At 36.4% G+C, this 19,786-nt stretch overlaps 1 protein-coding gene across 5 annotated transcripts in view; it reads right to left on the bottom strand.

Moving 5' to 3' along the window:
* LOC150083087 (sorting nexin-14-like) overlaps positions 1-19,786 on the bottom strand; it is an 842,525-nt gene that overhangs the window by 557,936 nt on the left and 264,803 nt on the right. For all 5 annotated transcript variants that reach the window (XM_090377020.1, XM_090377024.1, XM_090377023.1 and 2 more), the window contains one exon: positions 14,017-14,061. In XM_090377020.1, coding sequence (XP_090233146.1) covers positions 14,017-14,061 — 45 coding nt within the window. The remainder of the gene's footprint in view (positions 1-14,016; positions 14,062-19,786) is intronic.

Here is a 19,786-nt window from a genome sequence, read left to right as displayed (position 1 = left end):
TGTCATGATGAACCGAAGACGACAAACGAAGAGCAAGAAAAACACTGACAGGGAGAAAATTGAGTATACCGAGTTATGTAAAGCCATTAGAAAGAGACTCAGAGAGGACATAAGAAGATTTAACACAAGAAAAGTAGAACAAGCATTAAGGGAAAACAAAGGATTTAAATCAGCAGCCATGTAATACAGAAAGACAAATGATACTGAAACTGAAAAATAGCGATAGTGTACTTATAAACAACAGAGAAGGCATAATTCAAATAGCAGAAGACTACTATAGAGAATTATACAAGGAGCGAGGGAATGATGCCAGCAGTGGGGAAGATGGATTGCAAAGTAGCAACACATACGACATACCGGATATTCTTCCTGATGAGGTAGAACATGCATTGAAGAAAATGAAGAATCGGAAAGCCCCAGGGGAAGATGAAGTTACTGTAGAATTGTTAAAATTGGGAGGAAGAGACATAACACAAAAACTGGCAAGGCTCTTCACAAAGTGCATTAGAAAAGGTGTGACGCCTAAGCAGTGGAAATAATGCAATCATAGTTTTGCTGCATAAGAAAGGAGATAAATCAGAAATTGGAAATTATAGACCAATCAAGCTTGTTATCCCACATCTACAAGTTGTTCACAAGGGTCATTACTAACAGATTAGAAAGAATACTTGATGAGAATCAACCGAAAGAGCAAGCTGGCTTTAGAACAAGATATTCAACTATGGATCACCTTCACGTGATATCACAGCTAATGGAGAAAGCAAATGAATATAAAACACCATTATGCCTGGCATTTGTGGATTATGAAAAGGCATTTGACTCCATACAGCATAAGGCAATGTTTTGGGCACTGGAAAGAGAAGGCACAGATACCCCACATATTATGATTTTGAAGAAAATATATGAGAGTGCTACCTCCTTTATTAGACTAGACAAAGACAGTAGGAAATTTAAAATCGAGAAAGGAGTTCGACAAGGAGACACAATATCTCCGCAGCTGTTTACTGCTGCCCTTGAGGAAGCTTTCAGAAGATCAGACTGGTTGCAGAAAGGAGTCAATGTGAATGGAGAGTACCTAAACCATTTACGATTTGCAGATGACATTGCGGTCATAAGCCACGATCCCAAAGAATTACAGGAAAATCTTAATCAGTTATGCACAGTTAGTAAGGATTTTAGACTAAAGATGAATATGGCTAAAAAAAAAGTAATGATGAACAAGTATGCCACAGAAAGGGAAATAATGATTGAAGGAGCAGTAATTGAAAAGGTGGAGTCATATACTTATCTAGGACAAATTATTAGCTGTAATAATGATAAATGGCTGGAAGTCAAGAGAAGAATAAACTTTGGATGGATAGCATTCAGGAAATATAGTCACATACTGAAGAGCAATATCCCAGTTTGTCTGAAACGTAAAATAATGAACCAATGTATACTCCCCACCATGACTTATGGAAGTGAAACTTGGGCACTCACCAAAAGAATGGAAGGGAAGCTGAGAACTTTTGCTTTCCCAGTGCTTATATCACACCAAACTGACTCGATGTTGCACTGTCCATCCATGTTAACTGTATTCACACTGCCTAAGATTGTGTGTTTCTTAAATAACAACAAAACTTCCCCCCCCCTCCTATCCTGTATGTCCTTTCTGTACACATTGTACACTCCAAATTCGAATTCTGCATTCCTTACATCTGTGTCGCACCATGTCTCTGATATCCCAATAATATCTTCCTTTGATGTCTTCACTAGCAGTTCAAATTATCAAATTTATTTACTAAACTCCTAGCGTTGGTGTACATGCAACTATACATGGACCTGTTCTTACACTCTTGGTTACCATAATGCTGCCCACATATTTACTTATTCTATGATGACTCCCAGCAGTTCTTGAAATCACCAGCAACTTGCTTTCCAGGCTGCTACTTATTCCAATAGAAGTAGAACAAGAATCACTTTCACCTCTTAGTTTATGAATCAACCCAAACTAGTAGTTTTCTGACCCACATAACACTGCCAATTTTGTCGTCTTGTCTGGCAATTCTGGTGGTTGACACTTGAAAACAACACCAGTATTGTGCGACATACAACAATATAATCATGTATATGTCTTGTATAATAATATTGACTTATTTCTTTATGTATGTATGTATTAATTTTTTTCCTACCCTTCTTTTCTTTCTGATTTTACGCTTTTTAGTTACTTTTCTTATATCTACAACTTTTATTTATTTACTTTTATATATATATACTACATCTGTAATTTAGATGGGACAGGAAATCTAGAACCTACTTAGCCTATATCTGTTTATCTAACTGATTGTAAGTCTATGTAGTTGACCCTCAAGCATAAACCAAGAGCCACACATCATCATTAGACAAAGAGGGGGGCTACAGTCAATGTAGTTATCCTGCCCACCATGCTCTTAACATACTGCAGACCATCCACAAGGAAATCACATAAAGAAACCATAATATTACTATCAAAAACTATTGAAATCTTGAATGATAATTTAAATCAAATTAGTATTACAATAAAAGAGTTATCAGTATTTCCCACTAATGGGAGAGTCAATACAAATATTTATCGTATTTAGTAGTCACGGGCTTGAACCCCAGTCCATTCAAGGAACGCGTGCTTTGCACTCTCGCTCCTGACCACTGGGCTACGTCACACCTTAATGGGGGGGGGGAATAAGAAACTTAAAAGCCTGCGTTGGTTGGGCAATATAAAAAATCAATAATGAAATAATTGCTTTATGAAATTTTGAAACCATAAAAATGGAGCAAGTGAGAATTCTATGTATAAAAGTCTCCAGAATTGATCAGTGGCAGTAAAGCATATTAATGTGCATTGCACAGCTTGGAAACTAGGCACTTTGAGCACTGGAAAGAGAAGGCACAGATACCCCACATATTATGATTTTGAAGAAAATAGACAACTTGATTGAGGTGTTTAAAGCGCTGAGAGGCAAAAGTAAAATGAATGAGGATGAAATTTTCACGGTTATAAATGATTCTAGAACTAGAGGCCTTAAATTCAAAATGTATTTATGGCCTCTAGTCCTAGAATTTAAGTTAAGGGGGGGGGAGATGTTTAGATTGGATTGCAGGAAGTTTTATTTTAGCCAGCAAGTTATAAATTACTGGAATAAATTACCCACCTGGGTGGTAGAGACTGACAGTTTGGGGAAATTCAATGGTCACCTATGGGAGGAGGGAAAAGCATAAGTTATCTATTTCCTTTCCTTTTATTATTTATTTAATTACAATTATATTTTACTTTTTTATTTTTCTTTCTTTTTTTGGATAGTGCAGCAGAAGCAATGAGTTGAGCTGATTTTGATTTTTCTGGTGCAAAAACAACTGTGGTTATACTGTGCCAGGAAGGATACCATAAGCCCTAGGCTTCCTTGCACCATATGGCCATTACTAATACTGAATTCTACATTCCATATTTATGAGGTCCTTGAAAGCAAGTTCACATGCAGTGCAGTTCAAAGCAGCTCCTGAAATTTATGTTAATAACACTGAACAACAAATTTTGGGTCTTATCTTCTTAAGTAGATTTTTAGTTTGTAGGAACAGTTTATAGGTCTTTTTTTTTTCTCATTGATTGTTTGTTTCAATTCTTCATTTCAAGTTCATAGCCAGTTTTTATATTTTATAGGTTTATATCCAAGAATTTCTTCAGCAGCTCCCAGAATTGATTTTTTCATGTTTGACCAGATTTCCTCAACATTATCACTTTCATCTGATTTGAGTTTATCTTTTAATCGACCTCCATACAGGAATTTAGTGCTTTCGTCTTCCAACAAGTGTATTTTTAATTTCTTAGTAGTATTTTCTTCTTTTTATTAAGATAATTTCTTTTTATTTTGAAAGTGCTTTCTACTAGGTGGTGATCACTGTCAATTTCACTGCCTCTGAATACTCTAGTGTCTCTAATTTTGTCATTTAAATTTTCATTAATGATAATATAATCTATTATAGACTTTGTGTTTCTTGCTTCCCATGTGAATTTATGGATATTCTTGTGTCTGGAAAAAGTATTTGTAATTTTAAGTTTATTAAAAATGCAGAAGTCTATCAGGCATCTTCCATTATTGTTGACTATGGGTTTGCCTTCTGATCCTATACATTTGTCTACTGATTGAGCACCAACCCTTGCATCTACATCTACACATAAAATATAAAAAGCTTAGAGCAGAAGTCAGAAAACTAACCAGAAGAATCCGACAAGATGACTGGGATAAATTTGTTAAATCTTTAGAACATGATATCATGGGCCCACAGAGATTTTAAAATTTTTAAGAAATTACAACTAGACACAAATGATCAAATAAAAACCAACTCCATCTCCTAAGCAGAATGGAAGCAACACTATTCCAAACTATGGTATAACCCAGGCGGAAGTGGAAGATGAATCCGTGATAACCAAAGATGAAGAAAATATAACAATGGAAGAACTAGAGTTAATATTACAAAAATCAAAAAACCGAAAAAGCCCAGGCATAGACAATTTGAATGTAGAACTATTTAAATATGGAGGCACCTTACTAAAAAATGCACTACTAAAATTATTTAACATCATATGGCATAAGCAACAGATACCCAAAGATTGGGAAACAGGAATAGTAATCAATTTACACAAAAAAGGCTCCAGAAATAACCCTAACAACTACAGTGGGATAACACTGCTGCAACTGCTGCAAAAATATACTCTAATATACTAAAGAATAAACTTAATAAATACAGTGAACAATTCTTAGAAGAAGAACAATGTGGGTTCAGAAAAGGGAGAAGCACAATAGATGCCATTTTCTCACAACAAATTTTGGAGAAAAGAAGAGAATTCAATCTACCAATATTTCTGCTCTTTATTGATTATGAAAAAGCATATGACAATGTAAACCGGGAAAAACTTTGGCAGATTCTACGTGAAGAAAATATCCCAACCCAACTACGGAAAGCGATCCAAAGCCTATATAAAAATTCAAAAGTCTGTATAAAATAGTCTAATGGCCAACCAACTATCAGACCCAATTAACACCAATAAAGAGTGAAACAAGGATGTGGACTATCACCAAATTTATTTAATATCTACATCAATAAAATTCTTAAAGAATGGAAACAAACAATTAACAACAGAATACAGTTGAACAACAGGAATAAAATCCAAACTATATTATATGCTGATGATCAAGTTATAATTGCAAAATCCAAAGATGAACTATAGATAACAGCAAATGAACTTAATAAAATAGGTAAAAAGTATGAGGTGAAAATCTCCACCTCAAAAACAAAATCAATGGGATTATGTGGAAAGAACATACAAAGAGTCAATATTGTTATTGATGATAAAATAATGGAACAAATATCTGACTTCATCTATTTGGGAAATCTAATATCAAATGAAGGGAAAGACATCCACACTAAACTACAAAAATATAATAAAATGAATGGAACAATTAAACGCCACTTCGGAAAACAAATGACAACAGAAACAAAATTGACTGCACAACATCACTTCAAAAACCAGCCCTCTTCTACAGCTGTGAGACTTTGGTCATAAATAAGAAAGATGCACACAAACTAGAAGCAGCACAAATGAAATTTTTAAGACCATTATTAGGCTTTACAAGACTAGACCACCAAAGAAATATAGATATCCGCGAAAAATTAAAAGTAGATAACATTGTAAATGACATAAAACGGTATCAGGAAAAATGGATCAGCCACATAGAAAGAATGAACCCAGACTGGATCCCAAAATTAGTCTTTAACTACAAACCTACAGGCAAGAGAGATGTGGGCCGACCAAGACAACGATGGCGAGACCAAAACCACCTCCAAGAGCTACAATGGAACAGGTCTTAAAAAACCTAAGCCGGACCAAGTTCATGATGATGATCTTCTTAAGCATGAAATTTAGTTTAGTTTATATTTTGGGATGTTAAACACAGAAATAATGCTTAAAATGGCAGACTGGCTCTTGTTTTCGAAAAAATTTGTTTTTTATATTTCTACAAGATATTTTTTTATTTATGGGGCAGTAAGATGTAGCTAAACATACCTGTATCAAACACCAGACCTTTTCGCCTTTCACTTGTATTTAGCTTTGGGAGCATCCCTTTTCACCCTCCAACAATAATTGGCTAACGTGGTAGTGCTCAATTGCTTTAATATCTTTGCTCCATCGCTGTGATGTCTTGATGGAAGTAACCACCATGTTTGTCGCTGATGAAACCACAGTTTGGAGGGAAGAAATCCAGGTGTGAGTGCAAGAAATGCATCTTCAATGACATGTTGCACCCCAGTTGTTTTAAGAAATAATGAGATCTTCCACAAGCTGCCTGTAGTTGTTGGCTTTAACATTTCCTAGAAAACCAGTCAAAACATTTTGAAAGACTTTCCACATTGATTTCTTGCTATCACTAAGGGCACATTAGAACTGTTCTTCTTGGAAAGTTTCCTTATTTGTGGACCAATGAAAAGGCCTGCTTTAATATTCTCTGTAATAAGTCTTGGTAGTATGTGAATGCAGGACCGTTCACTTCAAAAGCCTTCACAAAATTTTTTTATGAGCCCCAGTTTGATGTAGAGTGGTGGAAGCAAAACTTTATTTGGATCAACCAGGGATTCAAATGCTATGTTCTTCATTCCATATGTTAATGATTTGTGTTGAGACAAACTCCCCTTCTCGTAGTGCACATTCTTAGCACGACTTTACCATCCACAGAGAAAACAACAATACGTAATGTAACCCTTTTGTAGTTTAATAAATGGCGATTACGTTTAAATCACCACATATCTGCCACTCATAGTTCTAATAATGTAGGCTTAAGAGGATATTCTTCATGTTTGTTATGTTTCTTTTTTGTGGATGGTATACACTAGAAGTACTGAAGGTGGCATATTTCCATTATGTAATAACACAGCCTTAAAGCTAACCTTAGAAGCATGTACAAATAGTAGTCATTCTTCGGAAATGACTTTTGTTATGTTTATTTTTTGTGGATGGCATAAACTAGAAGTGCTGAAGATGGCATATTTCCATTGTGTAATAACATAGTCTTAAAGCTAACCTTAGAAGCGGGTATAAATAGTAGTCATTCTTCGGAAATGATAAATTGAATGAGTATTTTGCATCTACATTCACACAAGAAGTTATTCAAGGAGGGGAATGCCAGAAGTTTCTCAAACTCTAACAGGGAGCTAAGCGATTTTGTAATAACATCTGAGCAGCAAGAGGAGGAGAAATTGGTGAAGTTAAGCATAAAAAACACCTGGGCAGATAGAATCTATCCAGTTATATTGAAGGAGGCAGCAAGGGAAGTAAACAAACCCTTAGCCATAATTATAACAGCATCCTTAGAGTCAGGGGAGCTCCACATGGACTGGAGATGTGTAAATGTATTTCCAATTCACAAAGAGGGTGCAAAGGGTGACACAAATAATTAAAGACCCGTTAGTTTAACTTCTGTTCCGCAGAAAATAATGGAGTCACTGGTTAAATAGGTGGTACAAGATCTCCTAGACAGAGCCTGAGGGAGCATATGTTCAAAGACTACAGTAACAGTTCAGACAGCATGGGTTTGTTAAAGGAACTGGATGCAAAAATAATTTTGATATCATATACTTGGATTTCAGGTAAAACTTTTGATACTGTTGCATAGGAAAGACTGCTGTACAAATTGGAGCCATATAGCATTAAGGGCAAGTTGCTGCAATGGATAAAGGGATGGTTGAGTGGGAGATGGCAGAGATTGGTAATAAATGGACACTGCTCTACGTGGACTAATGTAGTTAGTGGAGTCCCCCAGGGTTCGGTGCTGGGCCCATTGTTGTTTTGTGTATTTATCAATGATATCGATGAGGGTATATCAGGCTTAATGTTGAAGTTTGCAGATGATACAAAGGTTGACAGTGCTGTTAATGACAGTAAAGACAGTATGCTACTTCAACAGGATCTAGAAAAGTTAGCCAGATGGGCTGAGAAGTGGCAACTGAAGTTTAATATTGACAAACGTTAAGTACTGCATATGGGTAGCAGTAACCACAGAGAAACATAACTGTGTGGTATGTTACTCTTGCCTTTAGCCAGCGGGTAGCTGATTGCTGGAACAGACTTCCATCTGTTGTTGTGGAAGTTGATAGCTTAAATATTTAAGGCTGAACTAGAGAAACATCTGGTGTGACTGGATGGGTGAAATGGGAAGGTTTTTTTTTTTTGGTTATGCTGTATAAGCTTGCTTTCTTGCATTAAATGCCTCAAGTAATACTAATGCTAATGTGCCTGATGTTCATTACTGTCGTCAGACAAACTGCAAGTTTGCCTTCTGTTTGATAGAATTTATCATTGTCTTTATTTCAAGTATGAAATGTTGTCACTTTCACAGAATTATCTAGAAGATTGCACTGTTGTAGCCTCAAGGCCTCTTTGGCATTTCGAGATCCCTGATGAGGTCATTAAGCTCACTTTCTGTGATCTTATGTGGTTCAGAAGGAAAGAGGTTTGGACAAAACAGTGGATCCCTTGATGTAGACAGCAGCTGTACTTCTTCACATATATCAAGTTGATGTTCATCAGTGTCTTTATCAAAGTGTACAGAAAAACAGTCAGGTGGTTCAAGAATAGGTAGTACTCCACTGCAAGGCACGGGACAAACTGCAGATGGTATATTTGGGTACATCACTCTGCACTTTTTCTTCACTGTCATTCCTTTTCTAATATGAGGCACCATACAGAAGTAACAGTCTGTGATGTGATGTGATTTGTTGGCTCCCTCCATATCATGGGCACTGCAAAAGGCATAAAACGTCCCTTTCGATTTACCCACGTGTTGAGTTTTGATGAACAGGTAATGCAGCACATGGCATATGTGTGGAGCCCAGTTCTTATCACAGTCGCCTACTTTACACACAGAATACAAGTAGGCCTTTTTTAAAGCTCGAGTTAAGGGACGCTCTCTCTTGACGTTAACATGACTTCTCGACATACGTAACAAAAGTCATCTGGGCTATTCACACAATTACAGGGCATATTAATCTGACATGACACAAATACTATGCAAAAAAGTAGAAATCTCACAGAGAACAACCGTTAACTGAGAACAAATCACCCAGTACCTGGGCGTATTCAAGGATTAGTGCAACAGAGTTGAAGACAGATTTGAGGCAACAACTTATCATGTGATGCAAAGCAGGGCAACAGTTGCCGATCGCTTGATAAGAGTGTGGTAATACTGAAACTGCAGTATTGCTATGCATTTTGCAGAGGGCTGTAGTTGATAATGTAGAGTAAATTGCTAATATGAGACCCCCAACAGTAATTCAAAAACAAGAGCCAATCAACAAATTTTAATGTGATTTTCGTGTTCAGCAGCATAAAATTAGTCAAGATTGCATATTTTCATTTTCATAACATTTGTGTTGACCAGTGTAATCACTGCTTTTTTTAATCCTCCTGCATTCACATTCCCTTTCACACTCATCTCCTTACTTCTTTCCATTCTATTAATAATTGGCAGATTATTATCTTAATTAGCAGGATTCAGGAATTCTGGACTCGACATTAACCAGTGAACATATATACCACATTGTGGCCGTTGACTGTATACAGTAGCTGCAAATTTCACAACTTCATAGCAGGCTAGTTTTTGGAATAATTTTGAGGCTTTTTTTTTTATTTAATATACTAAACTGTAGTTAATATATAGTTTGAATTCATATAGTCACACAGGTTAGTATATTCTCTGGCCTCCACAGAGTTCTGTGTCACTTACAGAGAATACAACATGGAAATGGGGGAAAGCCATGGTGCTGTCAGACAACTGAGTAAGATTCTTCATCTTGCTCAGACTAAGAAGCTGAGGGGGCACAGTTTCAAATTGAGGAAAGATAGTTGTAGAATAGATGTGTGGAAATTTGCCTTTAGCCAGCAGGTAGTTGATTGGTGGAACAGACTTCCATCTTTTGTTGTGGAAGCTAATAGCCTAAATAAATTTAAGGCTGAGCTGGACAGGATTTGGAATGAATGGAGGGATGAAATGAGAGGGTTTTTTTTTTTTTTTTTTTTTGGCTGATGCTGTATAAGCTTGCTTTCTTGCATCGTATGCCTATGTTAGTGCTAACTAACACACTTTACAGGTTAGTATATTTAGAAAGTAGAGTGCATTCTGGTTATTTGGGCCACCGGTTAATCGGGGTAGCCTTTTATTTGGGGCAAATCTTAAAAAACAGAACCCAATCGAGAAAATAGCCAGGGTTTACTTCGCTTAATTGGGACAAAATGCCGTTTAATCAGGACAGGAGACCGCAGCACAGGAGATTACCCTACGATCGTCTCCAACCGCAGTTCGGTCGGATTTCTGGAGATCACAACCATAAAACAATTAGCAGTCACCTGTTTATTGGGCTTTTCTTTTTGTGCAATCTATCATAAACGGATAGTAAACTCGATCTTACTGAATTTGCAATAATACCGACAGCTGGAATTCTGTGGGTTATTATGGTGAAATGTGTTTACACTTCCATGGGATCTTTAATCATATAAAAAAATTAATTTTCAGAATCTTCTCTTCATTCCTATTTTTAAAGCTCCGTAACTTTTTACTCCGTTCTCACTTGCATGTATTGCATTACTTGAAATTTGTGTGTGCCGTGTTCTTTGTTATTGATTGCTTATCTTTATACTGTTTTAAATTTTAACCCCCACCGACAAATGTCAGTGATCAGAAATGTCAACTAGTTAGTATGTACATATTACATATTAATTATTCTGATTATCACGTATATTCTTCCGATTTTCATGTATCATTTAATTTTTTAATTGGTAAGGTAATAAAAGGTAAATTTGTGCTTAATATATCTTTACTTTTATAGCCGGTGGATAATATTCCTCCTATTTTCGCTCATTAGAATCGCTGTTTAATAGAATTAAAATTCAGTTCGCAAATGTGATTGCAATGACTGGCGCTTACTACACATTATATAGTGAACAGTACTTTACAATGGTGACTCCATCGTAACGTGATTTTATTGTACAGTGAATCAATTGTAAAGCGGGGGTCCATTGTATTTTTAACTTTTTTTTACGTGAAACTTCGGATAATCGGGGCAGCCGCTTAATCGGGCCAAAATGCACTAGTCCCGATGTGCCCCAATTAACTGGAATCGACCGTATTTATAAAGCTATAGCTTAATATTCAGAAGGGGTGACTGTGTGATCAATATTTTGTAAGGCACTTCGTAACTTGTGTTCAGTAGCTTAAATTTACTGCATTAGTGGTTAAAGTTTTGTTAACAGTTTAATTTCTGTAATAGTTTGCTAATTTAAATCATATAATATCTATTGAAAATTTAAATCATGTAATATCTATTGTAAATTTAAATTTTCTAAAGTATTCAAAAAGCTACAGCTTAATATTCAGATAGTCCTTGTTATCAATATTTTGGCAGGAACTTCGTAAATGTCATTCAGTAGCATAAATTTGACTTTTCTAGTGGTTAAAGTTTCATCAACAGTTTCATTTTTGTAATATTTTAGTAATTTAAATTCTGCAATATATTGTAAATTTAAATTTTGTAATATTTCTAAAGTACCAATTTTACCTTAATACGGTTGCTACAAGATCCACTTACAATACACAGTTCAAGGATACCATGACCCAGATGGAAATGCCATGCCCATGGGCATTTCTACTGTGATTCACGAGTTCTTCATTTGTGTAAATTATGGCATGTATTCTAAGATTGGTCTAGTGGACAAACCTAGCTCAACTGACAATTATTTTCTTTGAACCCGACGTAAGAAGTGTACCAATCACCAATTAGAACTTGGTGAGTTATGTCATTTGTGTAGCCTGTGGCAAATATTCTAAGATTGGTCTAGTGGACAAACCTAGTTTAACTGACAATTCTATGTAACAGATGTAAGGAGTGTACTAATCTCAAACTAGAACTTGGTACATTACAAGAAGAATTTGAGTCGCTGATGAAACAAGCTTGCCCTAGAAGCAAATGTAACTGGGACTCGTCAGGGACCCATATATCTAGTGACCTGTCAAATGATGCACTCCTGATTCAAGTTCCACATAACAGTCAAGTGCATACCACTCTGGTTGAAAGTGATCTAGTTTTATTGAGAGACTTATTGTCAGGGAAACAAGTAATATTTTTTGTAATAAAAGTAGGCAGACCAGAAACCAGGGTGTGTTTGCCAGGAACAACTCCTCATGATATTACCAATAGATTATCAGATTTGGGGAGGGGGAGAAGAGAGCATTATTCATGAGGAGACTAACAATATCAAACGAACACAACCTGACCATTTGTTGGATGAATATATAGGACAATGCTGAAAAAATGCCACAAGTTAGGTCAGGAATGTGCATGTGTCTGCAATTCTGCCCAGACATGATAGGATGATTTATGCTGAAACCCTTGTGAATTGACTTGAGACTTGATGGAATCTGCACTCTAGGGGAATATTTTTATCAGCATGGTTCACACTAATAGACAGTAGAAATTTATTTTGTAGAAATGGTATAATTTGAACAAAAGTGGTGCAAAGATTTTTGCAGGATCACTGAGGATACCCTAAGGGTCCAGGTAAACTGCTAGTTTTTAATATAGATTCATGTTTATCTCACGATATGGATCAAAGTAATACTTGCACTCACCTCAAGAATTCTTGTTTGTTGCCTCAGATGGTCTGAGGGTAGAAGCATTTCAAATGAGGAAAGAGATAAAGCCTTGAATACAAACCTCAATCATTTCAAGGGATTTCTCAGAATAGTAAACTATAGAAGAATATTTAGTCTTAACTGTGTATACAATAATGTCAAGGGTGTTGTCAATAAAATGACTGAATTTGAACTCCTGCTTAGGACAACTAATGCTGACATAACAGGGCTAACAGAAACATGGTGCCATCTGGAAATTGGGAATACAGGTGACCCCCACTTAACACTGATAATTCGTTCCCAAAAAACAGAGCACTAAGTGATCAGCGCTAAGCAAGCACCGTATTCCCGTAAACATAACTCCCCAGGTGTGAATGTAGATGCAAAATACTCATTCCATTTATCAGCTACCTGAGAATGTTCATCAATAGTCAAACCCTCTAGGTTAAGTGAACCAATCTGATTCATCCCTTTCCTTCTAGAGTTTACATAAGTAAAGAATTCTTTGCCATTTTTTTTGCATCCTTTACCAAAGATTTATCGTAATCTGCCTTTGCCTGCTGAACCTCCTTTGTGACTTGATTACAAATTAGCTTATATCTGCCCTAGGCTTCTGTCACCCGATAATTTTTATGCATCCTATGTACATGTATTTTTCTTCTCTGCCATGAGCCACATTAATTCATCTGGTATCCAATTAGGCCTAAACCTTGAACAGCATTTCTTAATTGGTATGAAAAGCCTAGTACCCTCCAAGATTAAGTCCCTGAAGGCACTTAATCTTGGAGGATACTAGGCTTTTCATACCAACTAAGAAATATTTTCCACAGTTCACATTAAACATGCCAGATACTCTCACCACATAAAAGGAACTTTTATGGTAGAAGATCATGGAGATATTCAGGTACATAAGCACCATGAAAGTAATTTAAAATAATACAAATAACACAATTTAATAAATTGCCATAAATATCTTATACTGATTAATATTTTTATTAATATAAATTATGAAACAATTATTATAAAAAAGTGACAGCACAGAAATGATACTAAAAATATTTTTGACATTTTAGAAGTAGGTGATAGTTCTAAATTAAATTTTTTTTTTTTTGGGTGGGAGAACCAGCAGTAATAATTGAACTAATGATTTAAGTATTTTTTGAAATGTGTATGTTAGTTTAAAAAGATATTGAAACTGATTGTGAAGCAAACCAATTCATTAATTAAGAATTATCACTTTCAATAACAACTACATGAAACTAACAGAATAATTTATTAAAAGTTCACTACATAATGCTATAGATGACTGAAAACAATTACTTACAGGAGTCTTGTCAAAAAATATAATCAGCAAATTATTAATAATGTCCTGTATAAAAAAAAAAAAAATAGTAAAATAATTTAATTTACAGAAAGAGAAACTTACTGTTAAACATGAATAAAGTATTATCATAAATAACAGCACATAAGCTGATCTATGAAGCACTAAAAAATCATCTAATATTTTACGGTTGACTTATACACCAAGTATAAAACAAATTTGAATCACAGGCATATGCTTAGGATTAGAAAGACTTGAATTAACACCAGTAAATTTATTATATATGTAATTTATAATGTAATTATGAGTATATTTACTGCTGGGCTGCCAAGGCTAGGGAAGCCACCCATGTTTCACAGGCTGCTAAGTGGAATCTTATTTACTGATTTGAAATTATTGTTTTTCTGTAACTTTTAATTTAACTTTAGTAGTAGAGTAATTTTTTGTGATTTTCTGATTAATTCGGTGTATTCATTCTTTACTTGGCCTTTGTAATTGTATCAAAAACCACAGTCTACTTCTGCTGGCATTGTATTGATAGAAGCATTCGAATTCTGCAGCCATTGTTTTCATACTGATATAGCAGATACTGGAAGTTTCTACACAGCTTGTAGCAGTCTAATCATTATCAGCAGAGAATTATAAACTATAATTTACAGCATTACTTATTGTTTTACATGTAGTCCATAATGAATGGCATTAATATTCACAAAGCTTTTAGAATGTGTTTGTTATTGTTTGTTATTTGATTTTTAGGAGCATTAGCAACTAAGGCCATATTGCTCCGGGATATATGGTGGTCATTCCCTGACCTTTCCGTATTTGGTGGTGATGGGCTCGAACCCCAGTCTAATCAAGAAGCGTGTGCTACGCACTGCTACTCCTTCCCACCTGGCTACGGAGGCACCACTTAGAATGTGTGATTTGGCACAGACATAATATCGAAATAGCTAGCGTGAGAGTTCGAATCATGTACGTTGGCAATAGATAGATAAATTTATTATCTATTAGAACTTCTTAGAATTTACAAATTAACGTTACAGCTTCCTACATATAACTTAAACTTGATAGGAGATACAGAAAACGTATTTATGTAAGCTGGATACTGAAATATATATATAGCATCATTATTGCATTGGGATAAAAGTTTAAGTGTAGTATTTTTAATTGTATTGAAACTGAATCAAAATCATGTCTCAGATCGGAGAAGCAAAGCAAAAGGCTCAAGGTAGTGACGTTGGCAATAGATAGATAAATTTATTATCTATTAGAACTTCTTAGAATTTACAAATTAACGTTACAGCTTCCTACATATAACTTAAACTTGACAGGAGATACAGAAAACGTATTTATGTAAGCTGGATACTGAAATATATATATAGCATCATTATTGCATTGGGATAAAAGTTTAAGTGTAGTATTTTTAATTGTATTGAAACTGAATCAAAATCATGTCTCAGATCGGAGAAGCAAAGCAAAAGGCTCAAGGTAGTGAATGGTGTGCCTCCGGGAAGAACTAGGGGATTATCCTCTGAATCACCCCAGGGACTCACATCTGGTGAATACGGGCTTGGCACACCCAGGGTCCTGAGCTGGATATCATCATTCTTCTCTTTCTTGATGATTCCTCTCTCTCTCTCTTTCTCTTTCTCTGGGTAACTGAGGAATTTTTTTTGGCTGGTGCAGCATAAGCCTCAGGCTTCCTTGCCCCATATGGCTAATAATAATAATAATAATAATCACAGCCTTTTGAAATATACTGCTTCTTTGATATTTGTGGAGCTATCAGGAATGGGGCATGATATTGCCAAGGAAGATGTCTTTATATGTGCTCGATGTAAGGAGCATGAGGGAGTTAGACACCAACTCAGCATTGCTAATGGCTTGAAGAACAGGGTGGATGGCCAAGAAGGAATTAAATCGGGGGCCCATCACACTCTTAGCTACACACATCAGTGCGAGCTTGCTCTTGAAACACAGCAGCAATCCCCAAGGCAGAATGCACACTGTTGCAAGAGGAACTAGTTGTTGTTGGTGACACTATTAACAAGGATATGGGAAATATATTGTGCAAAAAGGATAAGTGGAATAGGACCAGGGTATGTCTGCCAGAGGCAAAAGTTGTAGAGCAGTTTTCTTTTATGGGCACAAAAGGCGATACTGTTGTACACATTGGCACTAATGACATTAGTATTAGCATTAGCATGGAAGCAAGCTTATATAGCATCGGCCAAAAAAAAAAAAAAAAAAAAAAAAAACACCCTTATTTCACCGATCCCCTCGCTCCAAATGTTTGTCAAGTTCTGCCTTGAATCTATTTAAGCTATCAACTTCTACGACTGATGAAAGTTTGTTCCCGCAATCAACCACCCGCTGGCTAAAGGCAAACTTCCACACATAGTAGTAGGAGATCTGTGGAATTACTTAGCAAGTACATATCAACGTTGAAAGAAAGTCAAAAGTTAGGGTTAATTTGAAAGTGTCTGCAATTCTGCCCAGAAACGATAGAAGAGAGCATACGACGAGAGACCTGTCAATCAATTCAGTCTTGGAGAGATTATGCAAGGCTCACACACAATAATTGATCACACTAAAGTGGGATTTACTTAAAAATGTAACTACCATCAGGGGTAAAAGGAATGAAGGAATGGTGTTTTGTTTTTGTAAAGGTGACAATGGTGGTATTAGTTTTAAAATTCTATACAGTGGGAACAACTGATGATATTACCTACAGCAAATTCTAAATGGGAAGCATTCAAGGAAGTAATCTTGGAAGCTAGTAGGCTTTTCAAACCAACTAAGAAATACAGTTCAAAATTTAGGCCTAAATGGATGTCAGATGAACTAATGAGACAAAGAAGAAAAATGCATGGGATGCATATAGATTATCAGGTGATGCAAACGCCTATGGTAGATATAAACTAGTCTGTAATCAAGTCACACGGGAGGTTTCCTTTGTGACTTGATTACAAGTTAGGCAGTCAAATGCAGATTTAGACAAATCTTTGGCAAAGGATGCAAAGAAAAACAGAAAAGACTTCTTCAGTTATGTAAACTCTAGAAAATGGGATGAATCAGAATGGTCCACTTCATATCAATGTTTTGATATGAAGTGGACTTGATGATCCTGCTCAGATAGCTGACAAACTGAATGAGTACTTTGCATCTACATTCACAAGAGGAATTCTGTAAGGAAGTGGAGGACAGAAGCTTATTAAACTAACAGGAAACTAAATGATTTTGTATTAACTGAGAGAGAGATCAAGTGGAGGAGAAACTGTTGAAGTTAAACATAATAAAGACACCAGGGGCAGATAGAAGCTATCAAATTATATTAAAGGACGCTGCAAAGGAAACAAGCAAACCCTTGCCCATAATTATGAGAGCATCCTTGGACTCAGGGGAGGTCCCCATGAACTGGAGATGCACAAATGTATCCTCAATTCAAAAAGGAGGTGACACAAGTAATTACAGACCTGTTAGTTAAACCAACAGCTCCGGAGAAAAATAATCGAATCACTGGTTAAAGAAGCTTTGCAGGATCATCTAGGCAAGACTGCAGTAATAATTCAGCCAAAGGATGCATTTGTTAAGGGGAAGTCATGTCTGACTAATCTGATTGGAAACTGTGATGTGGTCACAAAGGAACTGGATGCAAAAAAAAAATTTTGATATCATATACTTGGATTTCAGGAAAGCTTTTGATAGTTTTGCACAAGGAAGACTACTGTACAAATTGGAGCTGTATGGCATTAAGGGCAAGTTGCTACAATGGATAAAAGGATGATTCAGTGGGAGAAGGCAGACAGTGGTAATCAATGGACACTACTCTATGTGTACTAATGTAATTAGTGGAGTCCCCCTGGGTTCAGTGTTGAGCCTATTGTTGTTTTATATATTTATCAATGATATTGATGATTGTATATCAGGCTTAATGTCGAAGTATGCAGATGATACAAAGGTGACAAAGTTGTTAATGACAGTAGTTACAGTATGCTACGGCAACAGGATCTAGAAAAGTTGGGCAGATGGGCTGAGAAGTGGCAACCGAAGTTTAACATTGAAAAATGCAAAATACTGAATATGGATAGAAGTAACCTCAGAGAAATGTGCCAACTGTGGAATACTACACTGAGGGTAGTGGAGTACGAAAAAGACCTGGTGGTAATTGTGCAGTCAGATATGAAGTTTTCTAAGTAGTGCAGAAAGGCTGCCAGAACAGCTCTGGGGTATTGTCAATGATATACAGAAATTTTACTAGCAGGGATAGGGAAGTGATTATTCCTCTGTAGAAGGAATGGTCAGGCCACACCTTGAGTACTGCATACAGGTCTAGAGGCCTCATTTTAGGAAGGATGTAGAGTTGCTAGAATGAGAACAGAGAAGGGCAATGAGCATGCTACAAGGAACAAAAGGGTGCTCTTAACAAGAAAGGCTTCTGTTCATCTGCGAGGTGATCCGATTAAGATGTATAAGGCCTTGAATGGTTTAAGCATGCTCACTGCTGATGAGATTATTCCTCATGGTTGGTTGGTTATTTGGTTTTTAGGAGCATTAGCAACTAAGGCCATATTGCTCCGGGAATATGCGGTGGTCATTCCATGACCTTTCTGCATCCTCCGTATTTGGTGGTGACAGGCTCGAACCCCGGTCTAATCAAGAAGCGTGTGCCACGAACTGTTGCTCCTTCCCACCTGGCTACGAGGCGCCATTATTCCTCATGCTCAGATTACGAACCTGAGGGAGCATAAACTTAAATTTAGGAAAGACAGTTGATAAATAGAAGTGCAGAAATTTGTCTTTAGCCAGCAGGTAGTTGATTACTGGAACAAACTTCCATCTGTCCTTGTGGCAGTTGATAGCTTATATAAATTCAAGGAAGAACTAAACAAACTTTTAGAGCGAGTGGATGAGTGAAAGGGAAGCTTTTTTTTTTTTTTTTTTGTGTGATGCTGTATAAGCTTGCTTTCTTGCATCATGTGCCTCTACTAATAATAATGCTAATATATGCAATTTATGTGTTAAAATATATTTGTAATTTATTAATTTACTACATATATATTTTAACACAAATATATGTTATATATTCTCTCAGGTATGTCAAGCTGGGCTTGCTAACCGGGAGTCTAGCGAATGGAACTGATATTTGGAATACACATAAGTCAAGTGGCCTTAATTTCAGTAAAGTCAGGTTGGTCAGTGACAGCAAAATATTCTGCTTGCACCTTCACATTCATGTGCCTTTTAGCACCCCTTGGATATAACCCTGATGTGCATGTCCTGAAATACAGCACCAGGAGGTGACTACCCGGGTGGAAACCAACGTAAGCAGGAGTTAAGGTGAGGTGGCCACACCACACTGAGGAATGCCATCCTTCTGTGTTACCAGGCACTACTAGTTGGTAGACCACTTGTATCAACTGGTGCAATACCACCACTTTGCTTACTTGAAGTTGACTGAAGTGGTGAAACCCATATTTAGTCTACAGAGCAAAGCTCCAGCAAACTTTCCCCCCCATCTCTTTCACCATGCAGTATAATTGAAGTATTTTGAGGTTATGATGGACATCTTAGTGAGATCCAATCTTCCTTACATTTTGAGGGTACAGCACTAAATCAATGTTCGCAGGCTGGTTGCTAGAGTATCTACTGGACCGAACCTATTGGTAACTCTCTAGGAAACTTCTGGATCAACTAGTGTATAATCTCACTGTCTCTACTCAGCAAGATGGTGACTGCAGGGAGACTGAATAGTGTTTGTGTGCAAGAGGCA

Source organism: Mastigoproctus giganteus, chromosome 7, assembly GCF_048544385.1.
Source record: "Mastigoproctus giganteus isolate SK-2022 chromosome 7, ASM4854438v1, whole genome shotgun sequence".
NCBI lineage: Eukaryota > Metazoa > Arthropoda > Arachnida > Uropygi > Thelyphonidae > Mastigoproctus > Mastigoproctus giganteus.
The sequence above is the reverse complement of the archived record's forward strand: the minus strand, read 5'-3'. Positions and strand labels throughout refer to the sequence as shown.